We start from the raw sequence: 27,334 nt of genomic DNA on the forward strand, positions 1-27,334 counted from the left end.
AAATGATTTATTCAGCATCACTCTTATGCCAGTCATTTTGCAAAATGTTGGGAATATAATAGAGAATAAAACATGGTCCCAGACTTTTAACAACATTCAGTCTTCTGAGTGCTTTTAAGAAGTTCCTGTAACTCCTCAAACTGTTTTGCTTTGTTTGTTGGGTTGTTTGGTTGGTTTGAAGTCCATGAAGAGAGGACTTGGGTAAGGACTCTCTCATTTTGCACTAAGTCCCGCACAAAGTCATCATTTCACATGAAAAGTTAAAAAGTCATGAGGGAAAGCACTTCCAGAATGGTGGAGTAAGGATTTCTGAAAATCCACTCCTCCAAAGCAGCAATACGCTATTGAAAATTTTTTTGGAAATAAAAATTTTCACAATTCTAGAAATTAACTAAAAGCTTACAACAATCAGAAGGGACTTTGTTCGAGTAAAATGGTTGAGTTACCATAAAGAATAGCATGATTTGAGGTATTTTAATTTGACATATTCCCATCTTTCTTTATCCAGCTCCACAGTAGCATTGAAAACCAAAAGCCCTGGAAACCACAGTAGCTGGGGAAAGCAGCAGCCTGGCACTCATAGGAATGGAGCAGACTGGTATCAGATCACCCCAAAGAGACCTATTCCCAGAAATTTGTCATTATATGACCTATCAGGAAACTCCCTAGAAAAGTCCCATTCACGGGGCTTGTCGTTATGTGCTCTGACTCTGTGGCAACAGCCCTTTTCCTGTGGCCTTTGTTGGAAAACATGTGCATCAGTTGTTTAGCAACAAGGCTGCCTGAGGCACAAGATAGTAGCTGGAAAAAATAATAGGCTAAACAAAAAGCAATTTGAATTCAACAGTATACAAAAGGGTTATACACCATAACCAAGGGGAATATATCCCAGAAACGTGAGGGTTGTTGAACATACAAAATCAGTTAATGTAATACATTATACTAATGTAAGGAAGAAAAATCTATATGATCAATTCAGTTGACACAGAAAAAGCATTTGAGAAATCCAAAAACCTTTCCTGATCAAAATATTTAGAAAACTGTGAATAGAAGAGAGCTTTCTCAACTTGATAAACAAAAAAAAAAAACCCATTGCTAACATCATACTTAATAGAGAACTACTGAAAGCTTTTCTCCTAAGATCTAGAACAAGAAAAGTGTGCCCACTCTCACCACTCCCATTCATAATTGTATTTAAGATCTTAACCAGTTCAACCATGCAAGAAAATGAAAGAATAGGCACCCAGTTTGGAAAGGAAGAGCTAAAACTATCTATTTACTGATGACATAATCTTGTATAGAGAAAGTCCTAAGGAACCAACTACAAAAAACATTAGTGATAATAAATGTGATTGACAGTATTGCAAGATATAAGATCAATACACAAAATAAATTATATTTTGTTAAATAATAATGGGGAGATACTGAGCTTTTGCATTATGCCCCAACAGACCAGACCCAGAACAAAATAGAATCGTCATACCGAATGTTACATAAAACCAAAAAAGTAACACACACACACACACACACACACACACACACACAACTTATGGCTCCCCATTGCTCTTAAAATTATTCTACACTATATTTACAATACTCCAAGACTAGATCATTCTGTTCTACTCTAAGCCCTGCCTACCTCTCCAAACTCATCTCTTGTCACTCAGGTTTTATTTCAAGCTACAGCCACTCTAAGACTACTCCCCAGACAAGCCATACTCTTTTACCTCTATGCCTTTTGTTATGCTATCCTCCATACTTTCCCTGTTTACTCCCATTCCCTCTCCTCCCTGTACCTTGCCAACTTCTACATATCACTGAATGTTCCACTCAGATATTGTCTCCTTTGTGAAGCCTCCTTGGTATTCCCATTATATCTTGTTCATATCTCTTTCAGTTCCTATATTCTACAGTTGTAAAACTATCTTTTTATACATCTGTTTCCCTCACTAGAGGTGGTTTTTCTGTTGATCCAAAAATCTGGCTTTACCCTTTGATTTATATTTATTTTCTTGGACTTTATCCCAGGCTTTGGCATAGTTTATAATGACAAGAAGAGTAAAAAAAAATGCTATAGAATTTTGTCTTTTGTGTGAAAAGGAGATGTAAGCGGCATCATGAGCATATTTGAAGAAAATGAGTTCATGGAATAAAAGTATTTTAGAGCTTATTTTTGGTAGTCTTATAATAACTAACTGCTTTAAACCCTAAAATATAGTGGCTCGAATGCAATAGAATTTTCTCAGAAGTGTAACATCCCAAGACAGATATTATTGGTCAGTAGGATAGTTCTCTTCCACATAGTTATCTAGGGACATGGGCTAACAAAAGCTCCCAGGTCACCCTGGTTTACCACATCCTAGCCACCCAAGAAGGGAGGAAAACATGGAGGTGCACACATGGGAGACTTTTTACAGGCAACTCTGGAAGTGTCACACATCATTTTCTTCACATTATGTCAGTGAGAACTTATTCATATGGCCACACCTCATTGCAAGGGATACTGGGAGATGTAGTATAGTTGTATATTCAAGGAGAAGAGTGGTTTTGATGGGAAATTTCTGACCTTCACAGATGTACTAATAGTAAAGTTGAGCTAGTTTGCCTTGAGTGCTGGGTAAGTGATGCAAGAGGTTCATTTCCTTTGTACTAGTAAGCTACATTGTGCAGCTCTGTTTAATCTGTCCCACAGGAAACTTGAGTAATCAAATATAGGCAGCATTTAAAATCATGGATGACACTTGGGCTCCCTGTTGAGTCACTTATCAGGAGGTAGCAGATGGAGGGTGACCTGCAATACTAATGAATCTTTAATTGTTGATCACTGACACTTTGTAGATTGCCTTTAGGTAAAATCTTAGCTGGGTTAGTATACAATATTATAAATTTGGCTCCCAAATATTTTTTCCTATGATGCATGTCTAGACTACAGAGGGTGTTATGTAGATGGCTAAGTAGCAACCTGATTTATTGCAAGCCAACTGAAAAATACTTAAATCAAATGGGGAAAAAGGAAAAATCTAAAGGGAACTCGATTCTATTTCAAACTATAGCCACAGGCATGGACTTATTCTCTGCCAGTTTGTATTTGCCCAAACAGAGGGCACATTTAATGATGACCTTATTTATGCTAGGGAAATGAGTAGAAGTGAGTCTATCTGAAATGAAATACCCTGATAATTCTTAGCTAAGTGGCATGTATGTTCACAAGAGAATTTGTAAAACCACTGTTCAAGCTCTATCCCCACCCACCCTAGAGAATTTCATTTAGTAAGTCCATGGTGGGATTTTTAGTGTTCTGTGGATGATTCCAATGCAGAGCTATGTTTGAGGAACCACTGCTCTAACAAGATGGAAGAAGGAACAGGGAAGCAGCATGCCAAGGCACAAACCAGAGTGATTTTATGTTAATATATGAAAAATATAAGCCCTAAGGAAAACCAACATCTATATAAGCCTCTTCTGGGGATTAGCCACCCAGCCCCTTGCTGGATCTGACTGTAAACAGATATATTGTGAATGTAGACTTCCTCCTGGACATAGCAGATGTCTAACTTGTTCTCTTCTTTTCCCAGTTTGTTGCTCAGCCCAACTGCCAACAGTTGCTTGCCACCCTGTGGTATGATGGCTTCCCTGGATGGCGTCGGAAACACTGGGTAGTCAAACTTCTGACCTGCATGACCATTGGGTTCCTGTTCCCTATGCTGTCTATAGCCTATTTGATCTCACCCAGGAGCAACCTTGGGCTGTTCATCAAGAAACCCTTTATTAAGTTCATCTGCCACACAGCATCCTATTTGACTTTCCTCTTCATGCTTCTCCTGGCTTCTCAGCACATCGTCAGGACAGACCTCCATGTACAGGGGCCTCCCCCAACTGTTGTGGAATGGATGATATTGCCCTGGGTTCTAGGTGAGTGAAAGGGACCAGGAGCAATGACCAAACTGCCCTTGGTCCTGTCTAAAGAAAATACTAGCATAAGCAGTCAAACTAACTCTGAACTAGGAGACCTCTATTCTGTGCAGGGAGATAGTGCTTTCTTGGGAGTGTAAGAAATGTGGCTCCTTCTGTCTCAAGTCCTGGTAACTCAGTATTGCATGTTCTACTGTGAGACTGTCAGTGTGCTCAGAATTTGTGTTTGCTAACCTCACATATTCTAGGACAGAGAAGTGGTCGTCAAGTTAGTTCAGTGGGAAAAGCCAAGAATCAGTCAGGGTAGGCCTCAGCTAAGCTAAGCAGTGCAAATACTTATGATCAGTCTATTCAAAGTTCCCCTTCCCATAACCAGGAGGCAAATGGATTTTACTGCTTTCTCATGGCTATACCACATAATTTTGCCACTTTTTCATTGTCCACATCCTATTTGGACACTGATTCCACAGTCAGGAGGGAAATCTGAGAAATTCATATACATCACAGTAAAAGCAGGTCTCCTAGTAGTCTCCAGGAATAACTAGATAGAATTTGACTCTCTAACACATGGCCAAACTATTGTCCCACACCATCAATATCAGCATTACCTGGGAGCTTGTTAGACATCTTAAGTTCCTCCCTGGATCTGCATGTTAACATGATCCCCAGGTGATATATATGAATTTTCAAGTCTGAGAAGTGATGCCCTAGACCACACCCACACAATTTTACTGAAACATCTACTTTATTAGATTAAATTCCACAAAACCATACAATAAGAAGAAAGAGGATCTTAAATTATTTTGGGCCCCACTACCTAGCTTCTGCCTCAATATCTGGTAATTTGGTCCATGGTCAGCTTGCTCACCTCAAAATTCATTGGGAAGTTTTCTCTCTAGCACCTAGTGGAAAGCAGAGACTGTGGGGTAACATTGATCTGACCAATTTATTGAAAAGATTATCCTCACTCCAAAAATGGGAAGAAGGTAGAATCAGATGCCTACAAAATACAAATGTACAACAGCATTCTAGTAATGATAGTAAGAATGGTGAAAGTGAGTAGCACCCAGAAACATATAATTTATGGTCATTAACAGAAAAAGCCTACCAGTTTTGACAAGTTCAAGACTGAAAGATGGGATAGGAAAGAAGGAGAGATTAAGTAATTACTACCTCTTAGGGCTTAACTCCACTAACCCAGATTCACCCATTATTTTAACCTTTATGCACTTAGGGAAATCAGGACTGTCCTTATGTAGAAATAAACTTTTTGCCTCTATTCTTCAGGTTTCATTTGGGGGGAGATTAAGGAAATGTGGGATGGTGGATTTACTGAATATATCCACGATTGGTGGAACCTGATGGATTTTGCAATGAACTCTCTCTACCTGGCAACTATTTCCTTGAAGATTGTGGCATACGTCAAGGTAAACTGGAATTTCTATAATTTTTCTTATGCAATTACTTTGGTTATGTTAATAAACTTTTCTACTGGGAGAATAAAAAGTTTGGAGGAAAAGTAATAGTGACAGTCATCCCACTGACGCAGAAAAAGTACCATATAAACAGGCCTTCTTTTAATGGTTTGTAAGCAGCATCTGCCTAAGCAAAGAAAGTGGAGAATGCAACATTTTGCAAATTAATCATTAGTTTCTTACACTCTTGGGGTAAAAGGGTCTTCATACTTCAGTGATTAAATCTCCATAATTTTCTTGCCAAGAGGATGACCCACTGACAGGAAATGTACTGAATTCACTAACTCCAAAGGCCTCATTTAACCCTTCTCACTTTATTAAAAAGAACTATTTTAATATTTTGTCTACTATTATTCTCCCCATGCCACCTTCATTGGTAATCCTTCTTCCCTGTGGAGTCATACACAACAATGGCTGCTCCATAATTGTGCTTCTGGCATGAAGTCATCTCTTCCTGACCCGCTAAGTCATTGCTTCCCCAAACTAAATATTCCCACTTCCCTCAACTGTTGTTCATATGACAGAAAGCAAAAGTCCGTATACTTCACTGCAGGAGACATAGACATTACTAACCTCTGCTTCCCTCATCACTTCCACCATCAGGATAATCATCCAGGCAGTTACAGATCCAGCTTTTTGAGTATCATCCAACCTATGCCTCTCTATCAAATCAGAAGTGTACACACACATGCACATATGCACTTGCGTGTGCACACACACACACAAATACACACACACCACCTTGATACTTTCCCCCTAGAAGGTGCAGGTTGAATCATCCTGAAAATAGCTTCATGTCCTCCACTTCACTTTAGGCAATCATGGACTCTGAGTTCAGGTTTGGACTTAATAAAGGGCTGGCTGGCTGTGCTCCTTCTACCCTGAGTTGAACTTTAACATTGTGAGGGAAGACTGACAATTCAGATTTAAAAGATTGTCTAGTTGGTCATGCTTTTTGGCACTAAGTTCCTTATCAAGGACTTTTAGAGTGGGAATATGGCTATCCCCCAAATTTCCAACAACTTAGTTTATTTTTATATCCCAAATATGCATATTGCATACATTTTAAGACCTTGAGAGTTATGTATAGCATGAATATTGAATGCATTCATGAAACATTTTTGAAAGGAACTCAAGAGTATGCCTTATGCATGTGGTGATCATTTAATGCATATTTACAACTTCCGAAAAAGAAAAAGCTGGTGAGGAAAATGTTTGAATCACTGGATAATATGTGTGGGTCAATTCCATGTTATTCTGGCACTCTACTGACTAAACCAGTTTTCATTGAAAACATTTCTTCCCTTAGAAATGGTATTTATACTCTGGGGAAAACATAAATTATCAATCTAGAAATTGCTAGGTTTCACTGAAACAGGAAAGTTTAGAATAAGTGATGAAGAAAAGGATTAACATTTGGGAGTACAAAAATGTGCCTATAGATGCTCAACATTAGTTAATCACATAACCTGTCCAACTTCACTAGTGAGGCTTCCAAAGAGCAACATACTTCCCCACCACAAAGTGTAATAAATCCATTCTACTAAGCTGGCAAACTCCCCTCTTAGCACTTATCCAAAAGGAGACATGAGCAAGACATGTCACATGCAGAATTTGGATTTGCAATGAGAACTTGTATATGGGCAGAGGCTTGTCCTCATTCACAGAGGCACAACCAGTCAGATATGACCTTCTTCAAGCAGACCAAACCAACAACTATGAAGTAAAGCTACAAGAATCATGCTTCAGGCCCATTGAAACATTTCAGATCACTCTTGTACTGAAGCAGTAAGAAAGTGCACAAGGATGAGTTGTCCTTAAAGAAAATCCTTCATTAGAGTGAAAAATTTCATAACAACGTACACTTCACCTCACATAGTCTACAAAAAGTACCAAAAGGCATAAACCCAAGTACTCAAAAAGAATAAATACACATAAGGTTGACCCTCTGCCCCCAGATTCACCCTACAAATTAAAAATAATTGTCATTTCATCTTCTGAGATAGCACCACTCCACCCTCTACCACCATCACCTCCTTTTCAGAGGTGTAGGCTACATCTGGACTTTGCTACCCACTGAGTTGTGGCCATTTCTCCAACATTACTTACTACCATTGAGCCCTAAAATGAGACTGGTCCTTATCCTATTTTGCTTTTAGGTTAGCAGAATGTAATCCATACCCTTTTGAATGGAGGTAAGGCCAATTTCAAGCTGTAGTCTGTCTCAAAGTATATAAGAAAACTAATTTGCTTCCCAGTATCTAACCCAAGTGTTTGGAGATCTGAATTTAATCCCCACTCTGATACTCATGAGCTGTATTACCACAGCTAACCCCTCTACCTCTTTGAGCCTTAATTCTGTCTCATAAACAAATCAGACTAGATCAGTAGTTTTTCAAGATTTAAATTTTTGCATGGAACCACATCTTCAAGTAAACTTACACAGAATTACAATATATAAAAGAGCCCAAAGGACTGATTTTGATGTAAAGAATAAGTCTTCTAGGCTTCTTCTTTGGATTGCACAGTGAATGCAAGATGCCCCTTTTGAACCCTGAGGCTCTAAGGAACACAGTTAGCTCAGGAATCAACAAATTATGTTCTGTGAGCCAAATTTGTCCTGCTGACATGCCCATTCGTTTACATAATGTCTGTGGCCACTTTACCACTATAAAGGAAACATTGAGTAGTGGCAACAAGAACCACATAGCCCACAAAGCCAAAAGTATGTATTCTGGTCCTTGACAGAAAAAGTTTGATGAGTTTTATGCTAGATGAGCTCCAGGTTTATTCCCTGCACTCACATTCTAAGCATCTTTCTCCAGAGGTATCTATGCAAAGCATAGATTTGCAATAACAATCACCTTTTACACTTCTGTGTGGTCTGCAAATCCAGATTGACCATCCCATGGGCAGCAGACTTCGCTGTGGTTACAGTTTGGGGTGTGGAGATGGAAAACCTCCAAATTATAAGCTATACACATTTCAGTTGATTATTTCTACTTATAAAACATAGGTCTATTTTGTTATCAACGAAGAGTCTCCATTTCTCACAGACCTCAAAACGTTAAAAGGCCTATCTAACATCTATGCTGTGAAATCAACTACCATGTGAGTAAAATTTAATAGAAACAGTGCTAGACTTAGGTTCTGGAGACTTGGAGTTTAGTTTTGGCTCTGTTACCAACTTTGCTATGAACTCTTTAGCAAGTCACTCTGCCTTTCTGGATTTCAATTTCTCCACTTGTAAGACAGGCACAACCATCTACCCCTCACAGCAATTCAGTGACTGTTTTTCCTTTTCTTCTTTTGAAGGAAAAATGTAGAAATATATTTGGCCATGAGTACATAAAACATGGTTGGCCACATAAAAGCCTATTAGAAACAGAAGCACAAACTTGGCACTGTTTCCCCAATTCCTCTGATAATGAAGAGTATTGGACACAAATAAGTGATTTTAACACCAGTTTCTTCACTTGTTGGAACCAAAGCACATTTTAGAAATGCTTACAATATAATTTGGCCCCCAACACATGTTCTCAGGAACTTTGTATTTAGTCCTGAAAAATTGTGATATTTAGAGAAAACTTAAAGCAATATGCTTTCAGATTGAATCCCAGGCAAAATCTACTTTGTCCTAGGGAAGATAATATGTATTGTATCTTGTATTTCCCTAACATCTCCCTTTAGGGTGTACATGGGCTCATGGATATGTATATAGAATCAAAAACATGTGCAGGGGGTTAGAGTAGGCATTATCCTTATTTTATGGTGAAAGTGAAAGAAACAGGCAGTTCTAAGTGACAATTCCCAAATTGGAGCTCAGATCTTACAATGAAGTCATCTTTCTACAAGGCTACTCCCCATTTTCCAGAAACTAGAAGGCTGGGATAAAGCTAAAAAAGGTGGGAAACCAACTCTAAAAATACTGGCTATTTCCCTCCTTCAACCCCTTTGTTCTTCATTTTCACTGGAGGGACATTCTAACTTATAGAGTTGTCAAAGAAACAATAAAATACATCCATATGCCACTGTGCAGAGAAGTACTAAATTCGCTACCTGGACGGTTGACATGCCATTTGCAGTGGTGTAGAATACATTACAAACTCCTAAAAATTCAGCAGAAAGTTCTGATGAATGGCTCCCAAAGGATGCTCTGTAAGACCCAAACTGCCATCAGCAGGGAAATGAGGATGAACACTGCACACTGAGGAGGCTATATCGACTCCTTGTACTTCAGTAACTGCAGTTGTCTGTTGGACTCAGAATCCTATAGGAGTCTGAGGAAACAGATCTTATTTGAAAACTAATTAGGAAGCAGTGATCTGTCCCTACTACCTTGGCCACACCAGTGGCTCCATTTAGACAATACTCCCTAATAATCTGGTAAACTCAGAAAAGATCTGTTGATAAATCTTAGATACGCTATGTATATATTTTAATGAAAGTACAAGGAGGAGATTACTAGTACCATGTAATCATCAAATGGGGCCAAAAGACAAAATAGTGCATGACACTATGACTGCTTGATGCATATTTTGGTGTCTTTATTTGGGTGTGGAATGGTGGAAAGTGGGAAAGTTTTATAAATTCTCACTGTACTTTTCATCTTATGCACTTCTTTTTTTTCAGTATAATGGTTCTCGTCCAAGGGAGGAATGGGAAATGTGGCACCCGACTCTGATTGCAGAGGCACTCTTCGCGATATCCAACATTTTAAGCTCCTTGCGTCTCATATCCCTATTCACAGCCAACTCCCACTTAGGGCCTCTACAGATCTCTTTGGGACGCATGCTGCTTGATATCCTCAAATTCCTCTTTATCTACTGCCTGGTACTGCTGGCTTTTGCCAATGGACTGAACCAGCTTTACTTTTATTATGAGACCAGAGCTATCGATGAGCCTAACAACTGCAAGGGGATTCGATGTGAAAAACAGAACAATGCCTTCTCCACGTAAGATTCCCCTCTCTCTTCTTTGCCCCTTTTCCTGCCTTCTACTTTTTTGCCCTGTTTTCAGTGCACGTGTTCATCACTGCCTTTTGTCAGTGTAGGCACAGATCATTTTGGATCCATCCAAAGGGTCTGAGATGGAAGAAAGTTCTTTTCTCACTGCAGGAGAGAAAGAAGAGTTGGGAAGGGAGAACAGGAAAATAAGCACATGGGCTCCCAGGAGCTTGACTAAAGAGTAGTTTGTTTGTAGCATTCCACATTTTAAAAATAATTAATGGGGATGGAGTAAATAATCCCTCACTCAAAAAAGTGGCAGCCACCAAAGAAATGAAATAGCCAGACTATTCCTCAAAACAGGTGACTACTAAAGCTAGCTTCACCACTCTGGCTCAAGCTCAGAGCATGGAAGGATGCAAAAATATCTTAATGTACTTCCTTTCACATGGGTACGTTAGAAAAGGGATGGGCTAAAGGCAAGATTTGAGTCAGCTCACCTGTTAGATTAATTTGGGGATTCAGATGGGTCAAGAAGCACATAAGCACTGACTGGAAATGTCTCCTACTCCCACCTGAGATACAAAAGAAAGACCAGGGCCCACTGCCTTTGGAGGAAGATCCCCTATACCTTTTCATCCTACTTTCAAAACCTACTTGTTTGGGACTTTTAGCCTCCAGAATGGCTTTTACTTTCTGAAAAACCACTATTATGACAAACAGAAGAGAAGGAAAATAAGCACAAATCAGGGAATTAGTTTAGGAGCTGCCCTGGGCTGACCCTAAACTCAGTATCCTCTACCTTGCCATTTTTTACCACTATTCTGGACTTACACAACTCATTGCTGGTATTCACAGAAATGAACCCAAGTTCGTGCAAAATTCCTAGTCATTAAACTAAGATTCAGGCTTTTTCTTTTTATGTTTATAACACATATTTGTGCAAATAATAATTGTAGAAATTTGCAGGGTACAATCTAAAGTTTTGATACATGTGTGCACTATGTAATGATTAAATCCGGGTAATTAACATCTTAATTATCTCAAGCATTTATAATTTCTTTGTGCTGAAATTTCTAAAATTCCTCCTTCTAGCCAGTTTGAAATATATAGTACATTGTCCTTATCCACAATCACCCCACTATGCAATAGAGCATCAGAATTTTTTGCTCCTATCCAAGTGTAACTTTATATCTGTTGACCAACCATTCCTCTCCTCTCCCTCTCCCTACTTTCCCAGCTTCTGGTAACCAGCATCCTACTCTCAACTTCTATGAAATCAACTGTTTTAGATGATCTATATGGGTAAGATCCTGCAGAATTTGTCTGGATTCCTCATTTTACTTAATATATGTCCTTTGAGTTCATTTATATTGCCACAAATGACAGGATTTCATCATTATAATCAAATAGCATTCCATTGAATTTTTTCTTTAGTTGTAGAAGTTAGTTCAGTGAACTCAGACATTCTAGAAAGGTGTTAAATAACAAAGGCCAGTTCAGATATGGTGGCGCACACCTGTAATTCCACACTTGGGAGGTTGAAGCAAAAGGATCACAAGTTTGAGGACAGCCTTCACTACAGAGTGAGACCCTGTCTGAAAAAAAAAAAAGGTCAGGGGCAAAAGGGCTTCTACTTGACCAAATGTTGCAATAGTAGGGAAATATCAATGGTATCTAACCTACCCCTATTATTGCCTCTAGCAGGGTTTCCTAAGATGGGTTACAAAAAAGCACAGTTCAGTGACATGTTAATAGATATAAAAATAGAGTCTGAGATGAAATGTGTTTTGGAAATGTTGGGACAAATATTAAAATTTGTCTTCAATCCAGGTCTCCGTGGGATCCCCTACATTGAATCAACAAGGTAGGAAGAGGTCTTCCCAAATATATTGGTTACAGACACTCTTCCCCCTTCTTATCTCTCAAGTGATCTCTCCATGATAATGCTCCAATGAACTGATTTGGAAAATGTTGGCTCAATCCATTCCCATTGGAGCACTCTCCTATCCACTAGGGAATACCCCTATCTCTCCTCCCAGAACTCAGGCCAGCATCTTAGATGGGAAAGCCAGACTCATGGGAAAGAGAAAACCACCAAAATGTATTGCCAAGAGATAGTGCTGTCTTGCTAAGCCAACAGGGAGTGAAGGATTGCAAATCACCACCTTGCTAGTACCTCTTGACTAGCAACTGCTCCCTCTCCTCTATTTCCCTGGAGACTGGACACACATCCATTTCTTTTCACTATAAAGAGAAATTTTGTAGTGGCATGAACACCAGGAGACTGCATTTGTTCCCATCAAAGTGTTCAACAGCAATGAACACCTGAATGCAAGGTGACTTCCAGGAGGCTGAGTTATTGTCAATTATCCTTTCATGTGAACTCTACTGAGGAAGTTTATGAGATGCCTCTTTGCAAGTTTGCAGTGATTGTTAACACTCCTATTCCCAGCTGACATTTTGCTTCCAACACTTGTCTAGCAAGGACAATTGCCAAGAATGCACACCTGCCATACACAGAATTATGTCTTGAGGTGTCATATGAAGAAGCATTGTCATGCGGGGGCCAAATCAGCGGTAATATTATCTCAACTTTCCCTCATCTATTGATTTTTTCTCCATTGAGAATCTGACTCAGATTTATGTTTACTTTCAAATGCTTCAACTTAGGCATTTATAATACCTATAAAAATATATGTTACTCTGCCAGAGCATCAGAAAGACTCAGTTTTCAGAGAAGGGGAAAGTGGGCTTGTTTTTTATCTGGTGAAAAGTTTGGTACATGTTTATTGTCATCCTTTTCCTTATGGTTCTCCTGAGATGCCAACACTATTCTTCTGTATAACAATGGAAAAAAGTCCTTTTTTTCATGACCACACAGTTTAATGGGAACTCATTGTCCTTTCTGAAAACCACATGGCAACATTGTTGGTGATTTGAGTTCAGTACTATGTGCTAGGAGTTCCTGCCTTTTGTGAGCTGCACAGAGAATTAATCTCAGGGCACTGAATTTGTGAGTGCAAAAGCACAAAGATGGAAAGATGCTAAGGCTGGTCCTGCATTTCTCTTTGGAGGTCCAGACCCTCATCTCCAGATTCCTTCTGAGCATAACTGGCTGTCCTACAGGCCCCTCAAACACAAAATATCCACAACCAAATTCCTTATCTCCATATCTTCACCCCCAATCTTATTCTCCTTCAGTCCTAATCTCAGTAAATGACACCAGCCTGGATCTTAGCTTTTTCCTCATGCAACATCTAGTGTCTCACTCAGCCCTGTAAGTTCAACTTCATAAATAGCTATTGAATCTATCACACACACACACACACACACACACACACACACACACACCCCACTATTTTGGTTCAGGCCTAAATTATCTCTCCCAAGAGCTACTGCAACAGCCTCATCACTGGTCTTCCTGCCTCCAGTCATGTCCCATGCCCTCACCCCCGTCCCGTGAACAATCTCCCATATGCTACATGGAAGTTTCTTTCTAAATACCAGTCTTATTCTGTCACCTTCATGCCCACCAGTGTATCTGAATCTTCTCCATGAATGCAGTCTCTTAACCATAACACACAGGGCCTTATGGACCAGGCCTTTCCATCTTTTTACTCCTCTGTAGTTAGCATCTAATTATGGTCTCCAGCTACATGAAAGCATCTTGGCCCTACGGGCCTTCTTGGCCCTACAGGCCTTTGTACATGACACACCACTCCCTCTGCCTGGAATGCCCATCCCCACTTAGTCAGCCTAGCAAATTCTGCCCCAGCCTGCCCATCCTAACTGCCTTCCCAGTTTCTACCAAAGTGTTAAAGTGTTACCTTATCCTAAACCCGTATGTGCTCACTCTGAGCTGTAGGTTCTGTTTCCCATGGCATTCTCAGCACATGTGGCTTACAATACATAATCTGCTGTTGTATTTTAGTCATTTGTGTTTCTCTCTCCCACCAGATTGAAACGCCCATCTTAGTCATCTTTGGACCTACCAAAGAGGGGCCTAAGGCATAAAGGTGTTCAAAATGCCTACTGAATAACTGAGTGAAAGGATGAAGACCAATAATAATAGTGGTTTTTTTTAACTTTTTATTTGGAGATAATTATATATTTACATGCAATTGTTAAGAAATAATACAAAGAGAAACCTGTAAACCCTTTACCCAATATTCTTTATCTTGTCTAAGTATAGTATAATATCATAACCAGAAAATAAACATTGATAAATCCAGTAACCTTTGTCAGATTCACCAGTTTTATGCAAGTCATTTGTAACAATATAGATGAGCCTAGAATGATCCTATCTTAAATGTAGATAATTTGCTTCTGCCTCCCAAGGATGACTGACAATATCTATCCAGCTCTGTCACTCTGCTGATCCAGTTTGAGCTTGCTATCAGCAAAAATCCTTGGCTTTTCTTTGATCGTTCTCATCCTGTACTTGGGCATTTGGCCTGAAAGCAAAGCTCTACACTGATCCCTTCTGTATTCCAACTTGTTAGTTCCAGCCCATTGCTCCAAGCTGTTGAAATCTTTCTGAATCTTGATCCTGTCATCCAATTTATTAGCAATCCCTCCCAATCTTGTGTCATGTGAAAAATCTATGAAGCATGTCATTGATTCTCATCCAAAGCATTGATAAAACTGTCAGACAAGCTTAGTCTTCACTGGGTGGGGTATTGGGCAGCTACTAAAATGATATCAATGAAGAACCCACATATTCACAAAAAGGTGTTTATATCCAAAATATGCAATTAAAAAAATCACAGTTGTATCCTATGATTGCAACTAGGTAGAACTAGATATGCAAATGGTTAACAATCTATAAAGGAATGTAAAACAACAACATCAATGTGGAAAGCTCAACAACAGTAATAAAAAATAACTAACATTTACTGGGTGCTCTGGCCAGGCCTTACTACAAATCAAGTTTACATGAATTAATGCATTTAATCCCCACTACCATACCATGAGGTAGACACTATTATGATTACCCATTGTACAACTGAGGAAAGTAGAGTCCAAAGGAGTTAATTAGGCTTCCCCTGTTGCATAAGTGATAAGTGGCAGAATCAGTAAGCCAATCAGGTATATAAACTGTACTCTGCACTTTTATCCAGGAATAATACAGGTATAAGACTGGTTTTGTAAAGTTATATATCATCTGTTGCATAAATTTGCAATATACATGTAAAGCTAAAGAGGACAGAACCATCACGTAGCAGGCCACTGCCACCTCCTTCCAGACAGTGATCATTCATTTGCAACTACTTCTACTTAGTCAGGGGTGATTTCACCACCCATCATTCAGATCATACTGTCTCACCTTAGTCATATGGATATAAACTTAGTCCCCATTGAAGGCTGTCTTTGTGTTCTGACAGGTTTTAAAGGTCATTATTGATTATCTCCACTTCCCCCCCGCAATTTCAGTCCATATCATTCCAGCAACTGTTGTCATAAGATGATGCCACTCATTTGTACTTTCCTTGGTTACTTGTTTCTCCTATCATTTTCTACAGACTTAGTCAACAAAAATTTATTAAGCAACTCCTCTACGTATCAAACAAGGTGGATACTGAATAAGATGGAATCCTTATCCTCAAGTTTTATAGTCTAATAGAGAACACATGTAAGCAATTAGAATAGCTGCCATCTTTTTTTTTTTTTTTTGGTGGTGGTGGTGGTAGAGGTTGAACCCTGGGCCTCATACATGCTAGGCAAGTGCTCTACCACCGAACTACACTCAAGCCCCAATAACTGCTATCTTTCATACTTATCATATGCCAAACACTGTGCTGAGTGCTCTATATGCAGTATCTTAGGGGATAAAGTGACTGTGGGTGCTCCAGAGTGGGTGCTCCAGAGTCAAGAGTTGGGTACAAATCCTACTTCTGACATTTCCTGCCTGTGCAACCTCTCTGTCCCTCAGTTTCAAATATGAACAATCAAAGAATAAGTAGCTACTTCATAGGCTTATAATAAAATATTTTAATATATGCAAAGTACTTATCATAATGCTTGGTATATAGTAAACGTGTTAGTTTTTTGTCACTGAGACAAAGTACCTAACAAACAATAGTGGAAGGTTTTAGTTTCTGGCTCATGGTTTCAGAAGCTTTAGTCCATCATGGTGGAGAGGGTATGGTGGAGCAGAGCAGCTCACAACATGGCATCCAGGAAGCAAGTGAAAGCCTGAAAGTGCAGGCTTTCCCCTTTTGATCCATCTGGGTCCCCACCCTATTGTATGGTGCTGGCCACATTCAGGGAAGGCTTTCTCTTACCTAATCTCCTCTGAAAATACCCTCACAAATACATCCAGAGGTGTGCTTTACTAATCTCCTAGCTGCTTTGCAATCCAATCAAGTTGACAATCAAGATTAATCAGCACAGTAAATGTTGGTAATTAATGTATTTTGTCCCAGGAACCATTTTGTTTTGGATGAGGAAAACTTGAAGTTTAAAAACATTCTATAACTTTCCTAAAATCATACAGTTAATAGGTGGAGGGGTGTAAAGTTAAGTTTTAGACATTCCCCTCTACAGTCTCTACAGTGTATTTTGTACCTCTATCGGATAAGACTAGGGTACTCTGGGAACACAGAAGAGTAGTGTCTAACCCAATCTTGGAGGGAAAACTAACAGAATTCTAGAGAAGGTGGGGCTTCAGCTAAGCCTGGAAAGTGAAACAAGAGTTTGACTGAAAGGGAAACAGAACAGAAGCAGAGGCTTTAGGTGAAGGCAGTGTGGAAGCAGTCTCTCCAGAGACTGCTTTGCTATCTTGTCAAAAGCATAGCAAAGTGAAAAACTTCAGAATAAATAAGGATGAGGACAAAGGGCTAACTATGCTTTTGCTCCATCTGGGCTATCAAAAGATAATTTGTGGAACACAGATGGATGCCACTGTGTTCTCCCAAGCAGCAGCCTTTCTCTTCCAGTTCGCACTCCAGTTCTTTGCTGGTCTGAATTAGATCCAGAGGGACAAATCATCACATACTCCTTCCTTTGAAAGATTATTTCCTCATTTCAAAGACGAGACTTTCACCAAATATCCAGAGGACTGCAGTTCCCATCTCTCTCTCCTGTATCCCCTTTGGCTTTGTGACCTATTTATGGATGGCTCCCAACATGTGCAAATTGTGCCTTAGCCACCTGGTATGGATTTTTCTTCTATACATTTAATATCAAGACTTCTGGAATTCTTGTATCTTCAGTCTGCACCCCTTCTTAGCTAGCAAGTTCCATGTTTGCTTACTCACTGCTAAATAAAAACAGGCTGGTGATTTTTTCTAAAATAATCTCCTTTAAAATTGAAAAATATTCTTTTGGTATTAGAATTCTAGAGTTTGGTCTACAATTCTTTCCATCCCTGTGATGATTTTATTATGCACCAAGCAATGCCCCCCCAACCCCATGGTGGTCCTTTTCCTGTGAATTCAAGTCTAGAAGCCACAAGATGTGGCTTCCTACAGATGTCTTATCAGAACAGTCTTGTTCATCTCACTTGCCATTACCGCATTTTGCTTGAGCATGCCTTTCTTTTCTTTCCTTTTCTCTTTCTTTCTTCCCTTCTTCTTTCCCTCTGTCCCTCCCTTCCTCCCTTTCTTCCTTCCCTTCCTTCCCTCCTTATTTCCTTCTTTCTCTTTTCTTTCTTGTCATACTGGTGCACTTACTAGACAGGAGTTCCATCACTTGAGACAAGTACCCCAGTGCTTTTTGCTTTAGGTTTATTTTTCAGAATAGGATCTCTCATGATTTTTGTCTGGGATGGACTTGGACACCTCCCAAGCAGCTGGGGATTATAGATGTGTAGCACCACATTCAGCTTGTTTTTTTTTTTTTTTTTTTTTGAGAGACGGTCTTGCTAACTTTTGCCTGGGCTGGCTACCAACTGTGATTCTTCCAATCTTTTCCTCCTGAGTAGCTAGGATTACAGGTGTGTGCCACCATGCCAGGCCCCTGAGTATGCCTTTAAGCCGGGAAGCTTCTCCTGGTGACCAGATAATGTCGTGGCCAGATCACACTGTGACATTTTGAGGACTATGATGAGTGCATTCTCATTACAAACTGCCAAAACTGAGGAACGACCTTTCCCATCACCCCTCTTTTCCCCCCTCTTATACAATTGCATTCATATGATCTTGCTAAGTAGACCACTGCCGCAGCTGAGGGCAGATATTAAATGCCCAAAGTGTTACTCTGAGGGAATCTGAAGCAGTCAATAGAAGAATTAGCAGTAAAGTCTACATCAAACATTAAAATTGCAATTTTAGTTACTGCAAATTTGGGGAGTGAAGGAATGTAATTATTGTCCATTTGGGAGAAGCACCAATTCATTAAGCCCTTACCAACATATTGATGACATACTTTCCTTTATGTGGTCTTGCTGTCTGTCATGCAATCAACAAGCATTTATTAATGCTTTCTATGTTTGAGTACATTTAACTTGCATGGTTTCTGGTGCTTCAGAGTGTCATTTCTATTCGCTGCAGCTGCTTTGTGCCTTTCCTGAATCACAGCTGCCCCTAGTTTTTGCCACCTAATTGTTGTGCTAGTTGCTTGTGCCATTGCTGGCCTTCTGCCTGACCTGACTTCTGGTATCTAAAGGGCACCAACAGGTCCTAGCTGTATCATCCTAGTAGGGCTAAATTTCTGAATTCTGTATCTTCCTTCTTTTAAAACTTTGCCAGGCTCTAGGATGCATTGCATTGCCTGGCCTGGACTGGTAGATCCTTCTGGAAATTCAGATGCTGTGATAAGTCTGACTTACCATATTTTCTGGTTCTCATGTCCTGGCCACTAAACTCCATATTGCCATCTTACAGTTGATTCTCAAATGCTTCATGAATTGGCATTTGCTTGCATCACATAAAAACCAAGTTTCTACAAGTAAAGAATAGGATAGTTGTTAACAGAGGCTGGGGAGAGTAGGGAGTAGGGGAAAGGGGAGAGGTTGGTCAATGGGTACAATGTTGCAGTTGGATAGGGGCAAGAAGTTCTGATGTTCTACTGTGCACTAGGGTGGCTATAGATAAGGACAATGTGCTATAGATAAGGACAATGTACTATAGATTTCAAACTGGATAAAAGAGAGAATTTTGAATGTTTTACCACAAAGAAATGTTAAATGCTTGAGGTGATGATGGTGCAAATTACTCTGATGTGATCATTACATAGTGTACACATGTATCAAGACTTCAGATTGTACCCCGCACATTTGTACATTTGTTATGCCTCAGTTAAAAATAAGGTAAAATAACCAAAAAAGAAATGAAATCAGAATTTCTTTAAAAAAACACCAAATTTATTGGTCTGAGAATGTAGCTTAGTGGTAAAGTGCCCTGCACCACAAAAAAGAGAAAGAAAGAGAAAAGCAAATTTCTTCCTTCTAGGCTATCTCACAAGCAATGTGATGCTGAAAAGATCTTGGACATTATCTATGTTGATCAGAGAACAGTCATTTAACAAGTTGAAAAGGACTATGTGCATGTTTCTGAGGTAGCCTTGAAGGAGGCTCCCTGAGCATCAGGCCAGTGCAGAGCATGGCCTCCATACAAATAAACTAACCCTGCTATGCAGCCTACAAACTGTCCAAATGTCAATGGGATTGGAATTTTTTCTCCTGATGATGTAATCTTCTCAACTTTAATATTTAACATGTATTCATTCATCTATTCAACCAATATTATTGAGTACCAATATTATGTGCTAGGTACATAGTAACTGAATGTCTAAGTACAGGGACATAAAATACAGTCTTGGTACACAGATATAAAATAAACATTTAAACAAAAATGTGTAATATAAATTTAGGGAGTTTTAAGTGCTGCAAAAAATTAAACAAGACAATGGGATAGAGAATAACTGATGGAGCTACTTTAAGTATAGCAAGCAAGAAAACCTCTTTGAGGAAGTGGCACTTGAGCCAAGATCTTAGTAACGATAAAGAGATAGGCATGCAAAGAACTGGAGAAAGACTCTCCCAGTCAGAGGACTTGCTACTTACCTCCAAGATGAACCCAACAACAAATCCTGAACCTTCTCAAAATACATTGGGCTTATTAAGAACACTTTTATGGACTGGGAATGTAGCTCAGTGGTAGAGCACTTACATAGCCCTGGGTTCAATCCCCAGCACACACAAAAAGAAAAGGAAAAAGAAAAAATATTAACAACACACTTGGCACAATTTGAAAAGTGTATCCATTCTTAAAGTAGTATTTCTTGTATTCTGGACCTCTTCTTTGGGCTTGGGAAGTGACTATTCTGTGCCATATAGTTGTTGGCTGCTTGTATTTGCTCTATGTAGATTTCTGAATTCGAGGCCAAATAAACCTTAGACACCAAAACCATATCACTGCAAAGTTACATGTTTGGGTGTGGAAAGTAAGACAGGAAGCAATAATTTGTGAAACCATTTAATTTGACTAATAATAGTTTTGGGAGGTTAGCCAGACCTGGTTTTGAATTTTGGCTCAGCACTTAACTAGTTGACTGTTGTGGAGAAAGTCAGTCAATCTCTGAATCTGTTTCCTCATCAGTAACAAAATAAAGTTTTATAAGGATCACAATGATAATGTTTGTAAAAGTACCTAACATGCTTATATATAGTAACAGCTCAATAATATTACATATAAAACGTTCATTTGAGAATTCTCAAACTCCTTCACTGGGCTGAGCACCATCTTATCTGAGCCCTGTGACAGCTAAGAAATATCAGAAATGATGAGTTGTGGCTAGGGTAAGGTCAGTGATAGAGCACACATGTAGCATTTATGAGGCTCTTGGGTTCCATCCTCAGCACCAAAAGGAAAGAAAAAAAGTCACTTGCCTTCATTCTGACTTAGCTAGCGAGTATCGGAACTAAGATTTCAACCAAGCCCAATATAAACCAATTCCACAGTCTTAACCACTGCATTTACTGCCCCCATGCAATTAGAAAAGAAGTAGATCACATTTTCTGAAGATGAGAGTGTTTGGTGGAGGAAGTAGTCCTTGAAATAAGCCCTGAAAAATTTTTAGGCTATGTTTAGGCAGAGAGGAGAGAGAGATAGTATTCCAGGTAGAAGAAAAAAGCATAAGACATAGAAACAGGAATAAACTGACCTGTTTATCAGTTGTGTTAAGGAAGAGACCAAAACCTGTGTGCATATCAGTATACTTGTTGCAAATCACAGGTTACCTTATGTTTGCCCTCTTTTCTTGCTCTTCTTAAGGAACTAACTAATCTGCTCTTTGATCTCTTTCAGGCTCTTTGAAACCCTTCAGTCACTCTTCTGGTCTGTATTTGGCCTTTTAAATCTCTATGTCACCAATGTGAAAGCCAGACATGAGTTCACTGAGTTTGTGGGTGCTACCATGTTTGGGACATACAATGTCATCTCCCTGGTAGTGCTGCTGAACATGCTGATTGCCATGATGAACAACTCCTACCAGCTTATTGCCGTGAGTAGCTGTGTTTTACAAGGGTGTTTAGTTTGGTTTCAGGATGGGTCACATTGCCATGGAGCTCATTGTGAACTCAACGAAAGAGTCGGTCTGCCTCAATTAATGTCCATTGGTTTTCTCAGTTGTTAGATTGGCTTATTTCTTTCCAAGCCAATTCTGTTTGAACTCATAGTCTATTGAACCTTGGTAACCTAGACTGCATTGTTGTTGGTAATGATTTCTTGGTATCGGTTGAAAATATTTTTAATCTTTGTGTTCATTTTCTTGCCTTAGTAAGGAAAACTCAGGGATATGAGCACAATTACCTACCCAATTTGACACCTCACTAATTCAAGATGAATTCAGCTAATCTTATTTTCTAGGTAGAATATAAAATAATGCAAACATCTGCAGAGTGACAGTAGCTCACACATGTAATCCTGGCTACTCAGGAGGCAGAGATCAGGAGGATCATGGTTTGAAGCCAGACTGGGGAAATCATTCACAAGACCCTATCTCGAAAATACCCAACACATAAAACAGGGATGAAGGTGTGGCTCAAATGGTAGAGCACCTGCCTAGCAAGTGTGAGGCCCTGAGTTCAAACCCCAGTACTGTTAAAAAAATCCACAAAACCAACAAACAAAAAAATACAAACATCCTGCTCCCCAAACTGAGAATTCTATTAACAAGGATGACCTTCTCAGAAATGGAGGGGCTTTTTGAGCAAGCATAGATGAGTAATTGCACTCCACTATAAGAAACTCTTAGAGTTAATTGCCAATTTTACTATTTATCTCTTTTTAAAATATTTTTGTTAGTATATATTAGTTGTACAGGGAGGTTTCATTGTGACATTTCCACATGTGCTTACAACATGCCTTGGTTTGAGGCAGACTGGCATCAAATTCATAATCCTCTGGTCTCTGCCTCCCAAGTGCTGACGTTTTTAGGTATGTACGTCCTTGTCTGGCATTCATTACTGAATTTTTGAACTATCATATGACCATTCCAATCAGCAGTGTTTATTATCCTAGATGAGAACTGGTGAGGGTAGAGGATATAGGATCAGTTCAGGCCCTACCTTGGTTTTGGATGCCAAAGTAAATAGCTAACCTTGGTTTATTTTCTCATAATCTGCCTATTATTTCTACAAATTGAGTGTTGGCAAAAAAGTTCTGATTATGTGAACTTTAGTTTAGTTGAATATCACTGAATTTGGATGTCTAGTTTCTATTAAGATGCTATATCACCCTTGTGGATCAATGCATTGCTGAAAGCTTTTGCTGCAGTGCAGAAGGCATACAATGCAAAGATCTTATGTTCCTTCCTATATGCTGTTTCTCAGATTTGGTTCCACCACAGTGTAGTAAAGCCTAAAGCAAAGAAGCTTAAATTACTGGCTGCATATACATATATGTATACATGTATGCACTATATATACTTCTTCCCCCCACACACACATTGTCCACATTTCTTAAATATTACTGGTAACAGTGAAAATCTGTGATCTATTTTCACTAAGGACAAAACCAAAAAGAAATGGATCTATGTTGCAGCAGAAGATTTTTGAGTTATTTAGAAGTTCTAACTATAAATAACAATGAAAAATATTCTCACGGGTGGTGCTATGGTTTTGATCTGAAACGTCCTCTAAATCCCTATGTGTTAAAGGCTTGATCCCCAGCTCATGGTGCTATTGAGAGGTGATAGAATATTTACTAGGTGGGGGCTAGTGGAAAGAAGTTAGGTCACTGGCAAGGATGCTGTTGATGGGGATTATGGGACCCTAGCCCCTTCCTCTTTGTCTCTTTTTTTCCTGGCTGCCATGAGGTGAACAGATCTCCTATGCCATGTGCTCCCACCATGTATACTGTGTTATCATTGGCCCAAAGTAATAAAGCCAAGTACCTTGGATTTAAATCTCTGAAATTACAGTCCAAAATAAAGATTTCTTTTCTAGAAGTTGATTTTCTCAGGTATTTTATCACAGTATCAGAAAGCTAACACAGGTAGATTTGTAGAACTTTTGTTACTGGAGAGAATTTTTAAAAATAGTATATAAAATGTCTACTAGGATGGTTTAGATCCTAGACACTTAGAAAAGGGATGGGAGTATAATGGAAAAAATGAGGAGTTTATAAGCCAAGGACTCTAATCCTGCTTTTGTCATTAATAATGGAGTTATCTTGCTTAATTTCTTTTATTTCTTGGGACTCTGTTTTCTTATACAAAATGTGAAGAAATTGGAATTGATGGTCTTTAATATTCTTGCAACCTCTGTGAGTCTATATGTTTATAGATGAACAGGACAGGCTTGTAAGTTCCTTCCTAGCTCTGTTTTGCTTGAAGTGGAATATAATTCACTTTTGTTTGCTTGCTTTCTCTCTCTCTCTCTCTCTCTCTCTCTCCCCTCCCCCCTCGCATTCAAAGCACAACTAGACCAAGAACTTTGAAGTGATCTATGCTCCCTCCTAGTCTCTAGAAGGGATGATGATAAGCATGGAATCTTAGGATCTTAGGGGTTGATTTTTCTGCCCCTGTGGCTGGTATTCTATACTTCACCACTGCCAAAGATGGCAACAGTCACGCTCAGGCATTAGTTGATTGTTCCTAGTGACAGTAGAAAAGGGAGAGACATTTTTGTCACCTATACAGGGTTGTGGTGGCCCACTGAGCTCAGAGACATTTTCTAGGAAGGGTGGGAATCATTAACCCCAGCTTCTCTGTCACCACCTGCTTGAAATTGATTTTGTTTTCATACCACCTACGCTTCATCTGAAAAAAATATCTTGGCTCCCCTCCCCAGGGAGGGAGCCTAGAGTAGATGACCTGAATGGGCTCCATACCATGTCACACATTGGGAGGCATGGCAAACCATTCTGCATTATTACTTGCTGCCTTGGGATTTCCTGGGCATGTATTTTTACTATTTGGAAATGGATCCAGTGGGATGCTGCTATTATGCAGCCTGATTGCAGAAACACCTGGATCTGCTTAAATGATAAACACTAGCAAGTACACTTGATTTCATTTGCAACCTCTCTACTTAAGTAGTGATACAGGGCGAGGCACTACACAAAGGATCACCATTGAAGACAAATTTCTACTGCTTCAAAAGGCATCATATTTGATGAAGTGAAGACTCAGCATGCCTCACTGTGAAATCCATTCACTGTACATTCTAGGTCAGAGGTTCAGATCACCAGCCAAAACCAATCCTGTGAAGGGTTGATCTCTTTATCAGTGCTCCATGCAGGATTCAGAGCTGCAGTGATGTGGATCTAGGGTCTGCAGCAATTTGTATTTCTCTGCCAAAGTTATCCTTAAGATATGGTGAAGCAGGGATTACTCCAGGCCTGTCCTCTGTCCGGTGGAGCTGGCCATACTCTTTGTTATTATTATTTTTCAATGAACAGTGATTTACCCTTCCCTTCATCCCTCAAACTTCTTATTACCATCTGGCCTGTGACACTTCAATTCAACCACATTGTCACTACTGCTCTCGGTGTGAATGTACAAGTTACATTAAGCAAAGCTACTCTTGATTCCATTTCCATCAGATTCAGCCATTACAAAATATTAGAAGGGAGAGATAGGATAGTCCCACAAAGTTCATTTCTCTTAGAACCTATTCCTACCTTCTGACCCAACTACCAGGGACATCTTTGTTGCCTGAGCTTGGTCATTGCAAAGCATGGGGGTCATGATAATCTGTGATCAAGTCTCATTCAGGAAGTTAATAAGGACTCTTGATTTTGTTGCCTACTGTGTAGTGTTTACACTAACACTGACAATAAGTAAACAATACATGTCTCACTGAGCCAAAGCTGCCAGATGTATTGGGGAGAACCCAAATACATAGCATTGGTTGTCTCCCTTAGGGTGGCAGCATTTGGAAGATGAAATGATGAATAGACTCTCCCACCAAAGAAGACAGCCATGCAAATGAAGAACATTCATCCAAACAAACCTGGCACTGCAAACATAGTAGACAAGTTAGATATATCTGTTGTATACCACTGAAGTGCCAAGGAGGGCAGGTGATCACTGAATTAGCCCCAGTCATCTGAGGCCAGCCTCAGCTTCTCAAAGCATAGAGAAAAAGGCAGAATTTCATATACTGCACTATGATTTTTAATCCTCTAACCAGGACTGTTAACCAACTACTATGCACTGAGATGGATACCCATTTGTTAAAATATTAGCAATATTTCCATATTAGTTAGTAAATAGCTGGCACTATAGCTGTACCCTACAGGACATCCTTGGACTTCTACACAATCCAGAAAGTAAACTGTAACAACTGGAATGGCAGATAGCATCCAGGACCCTGCCCCAGTAGTACATTTGGCATACATTCTGACTAATTTCTTAAATAGTCTGAATATTTACCACTATATTAGGACTATGCATATAATCACACTTGTGATTTTGTTACATGACATGGCCAAAGGGATTTTACAGGTACATTAATGTTACTAACCAGGGAGATTATCCAGGTGCACCTAATTCTAATTACATGAGTTGAGACCTTTGAAAGCATTTTTTCTTCAACTGGTAGCAGAAAAGGACATTAGGGAGGAGAATCAAAAGGAAGATTTGACGTGCCATTGTTGGCTTGAAGATGGAGGGAGCCATGTGGTAAGAAATACAGGTACCTTTAAGAGGTATGAGTGTCCCCCCCACACACAACTGACAGCTTGGAAGAAAGTGGAGACCTCAGTCCTACAACTACATTGAAATGAATTCTGTAACAACTGATAAATGAACTTGGAAGCAGATTCTTCAGAGCCTCCAGATAGAGTTCAGCCATACTAACATCTTCATTTTCAACTTATGAAGTCCAGTATGACTGGAATGGAGTTAAATAATGCAAAAAGAAGTAGAACATGAGGGTCAAGAAATAATGGGGTAGGGACGGATCATGTAGGGCTTCACAGACCACGGATAAGGACTTTGGCTTCTGCACTGAGACAGAGAACTGGGGGGAGGTTTGGAGCTGAAGAGATACATGATTTATCTTGCATTTCATAAAATTACTGTGCTTAAGAGAAAGTATACTCAAGAGTACTAGGGCAAAGACAGAGAACAAATTATGTGACCACTGTCTTGACCCAAAGAAGAGCTGGTGGTGATGTAGAACAAAGTGATCATAATGGTGACCAGGAGAAGTAGACAGATTCTGGATATATTTTGGAAATAGATCCAATTTACTGATAGATCAGATGTCAGGCACAAGTAAAAGACAAGAGTGAGGGATGACAATGAGGGTTTTGGGCCTGAGTAACTGGAAAGATGGAGTTAACCCATCACTGAGATGGGGAGGGATGGTAAAGGAGCAGGATTAGTGGAGATGAAGGAGGGAAGATATCCAGAATGGAGTTTTAGATTTATGGAGTAAGGCCTAGTAGACAACAGAAGGTGACATTGAGTAGGCAGTGGTCTACAGGTCTAGAGGACAGCTCCATACTAGAGACAAAGATTTGGGAGTCACCAGTAAAGGTATAGTATTTAAGCCTATGGGGACTGGATAAGGTCACTAAGAGAGTGAGTGTGGATAGAAAAGAG

At 39.5% G+C, this 27,334-nt stretch overlaps 1 protein-coding gene across 1 annotated transcript in view; it reads left to right on the plus strand.

Moving 5' to 3' along the window:
• Trpc5 (transient receptor potential cation channel subfamily C member 5) overlaps positions 1 to 27,334 on the plus strand; it is a 271,334-nt gene that overhangs the window by 206,749 nt on the left and 37,251 nt on the right. Inside the window, exons 4-7 of the mRNA XM_074063343.1 lie at positions 3,576 to 3,912; positions 5,200 to 5,339; positions 10,020 to 10,342; positions 21,586 to 21,781. Coding sequence (XP_073919444.1) covers positions 3,576 to 3,912; positions 5,200 to 5,339; positions 10,020 to 10,342; positions 21,586 to 21,781 — 996 coding nt within the window. The remainder of the gene's footprint in view (positions 1 to 3,575; positions 3,913 to 5,199; positions 5,340 to 10,019; positions 10,343 to 21,585; positions 21,782 to 27,334) is intronic.

Source organism: Castor canadensis, chromosome X, assembly GCF_047511655.1.
Source record: "Castor canadensis chromosome X, mCasCan1.hap1v2, whole genome shotgun sequence".
Classification (NCBI taxonomy): domain Eukaryota; kingdom Metazoa; phylum Chordata; class Mammalia; order Rodentia; family Castoridae; genus Castor; species Castor canadensis.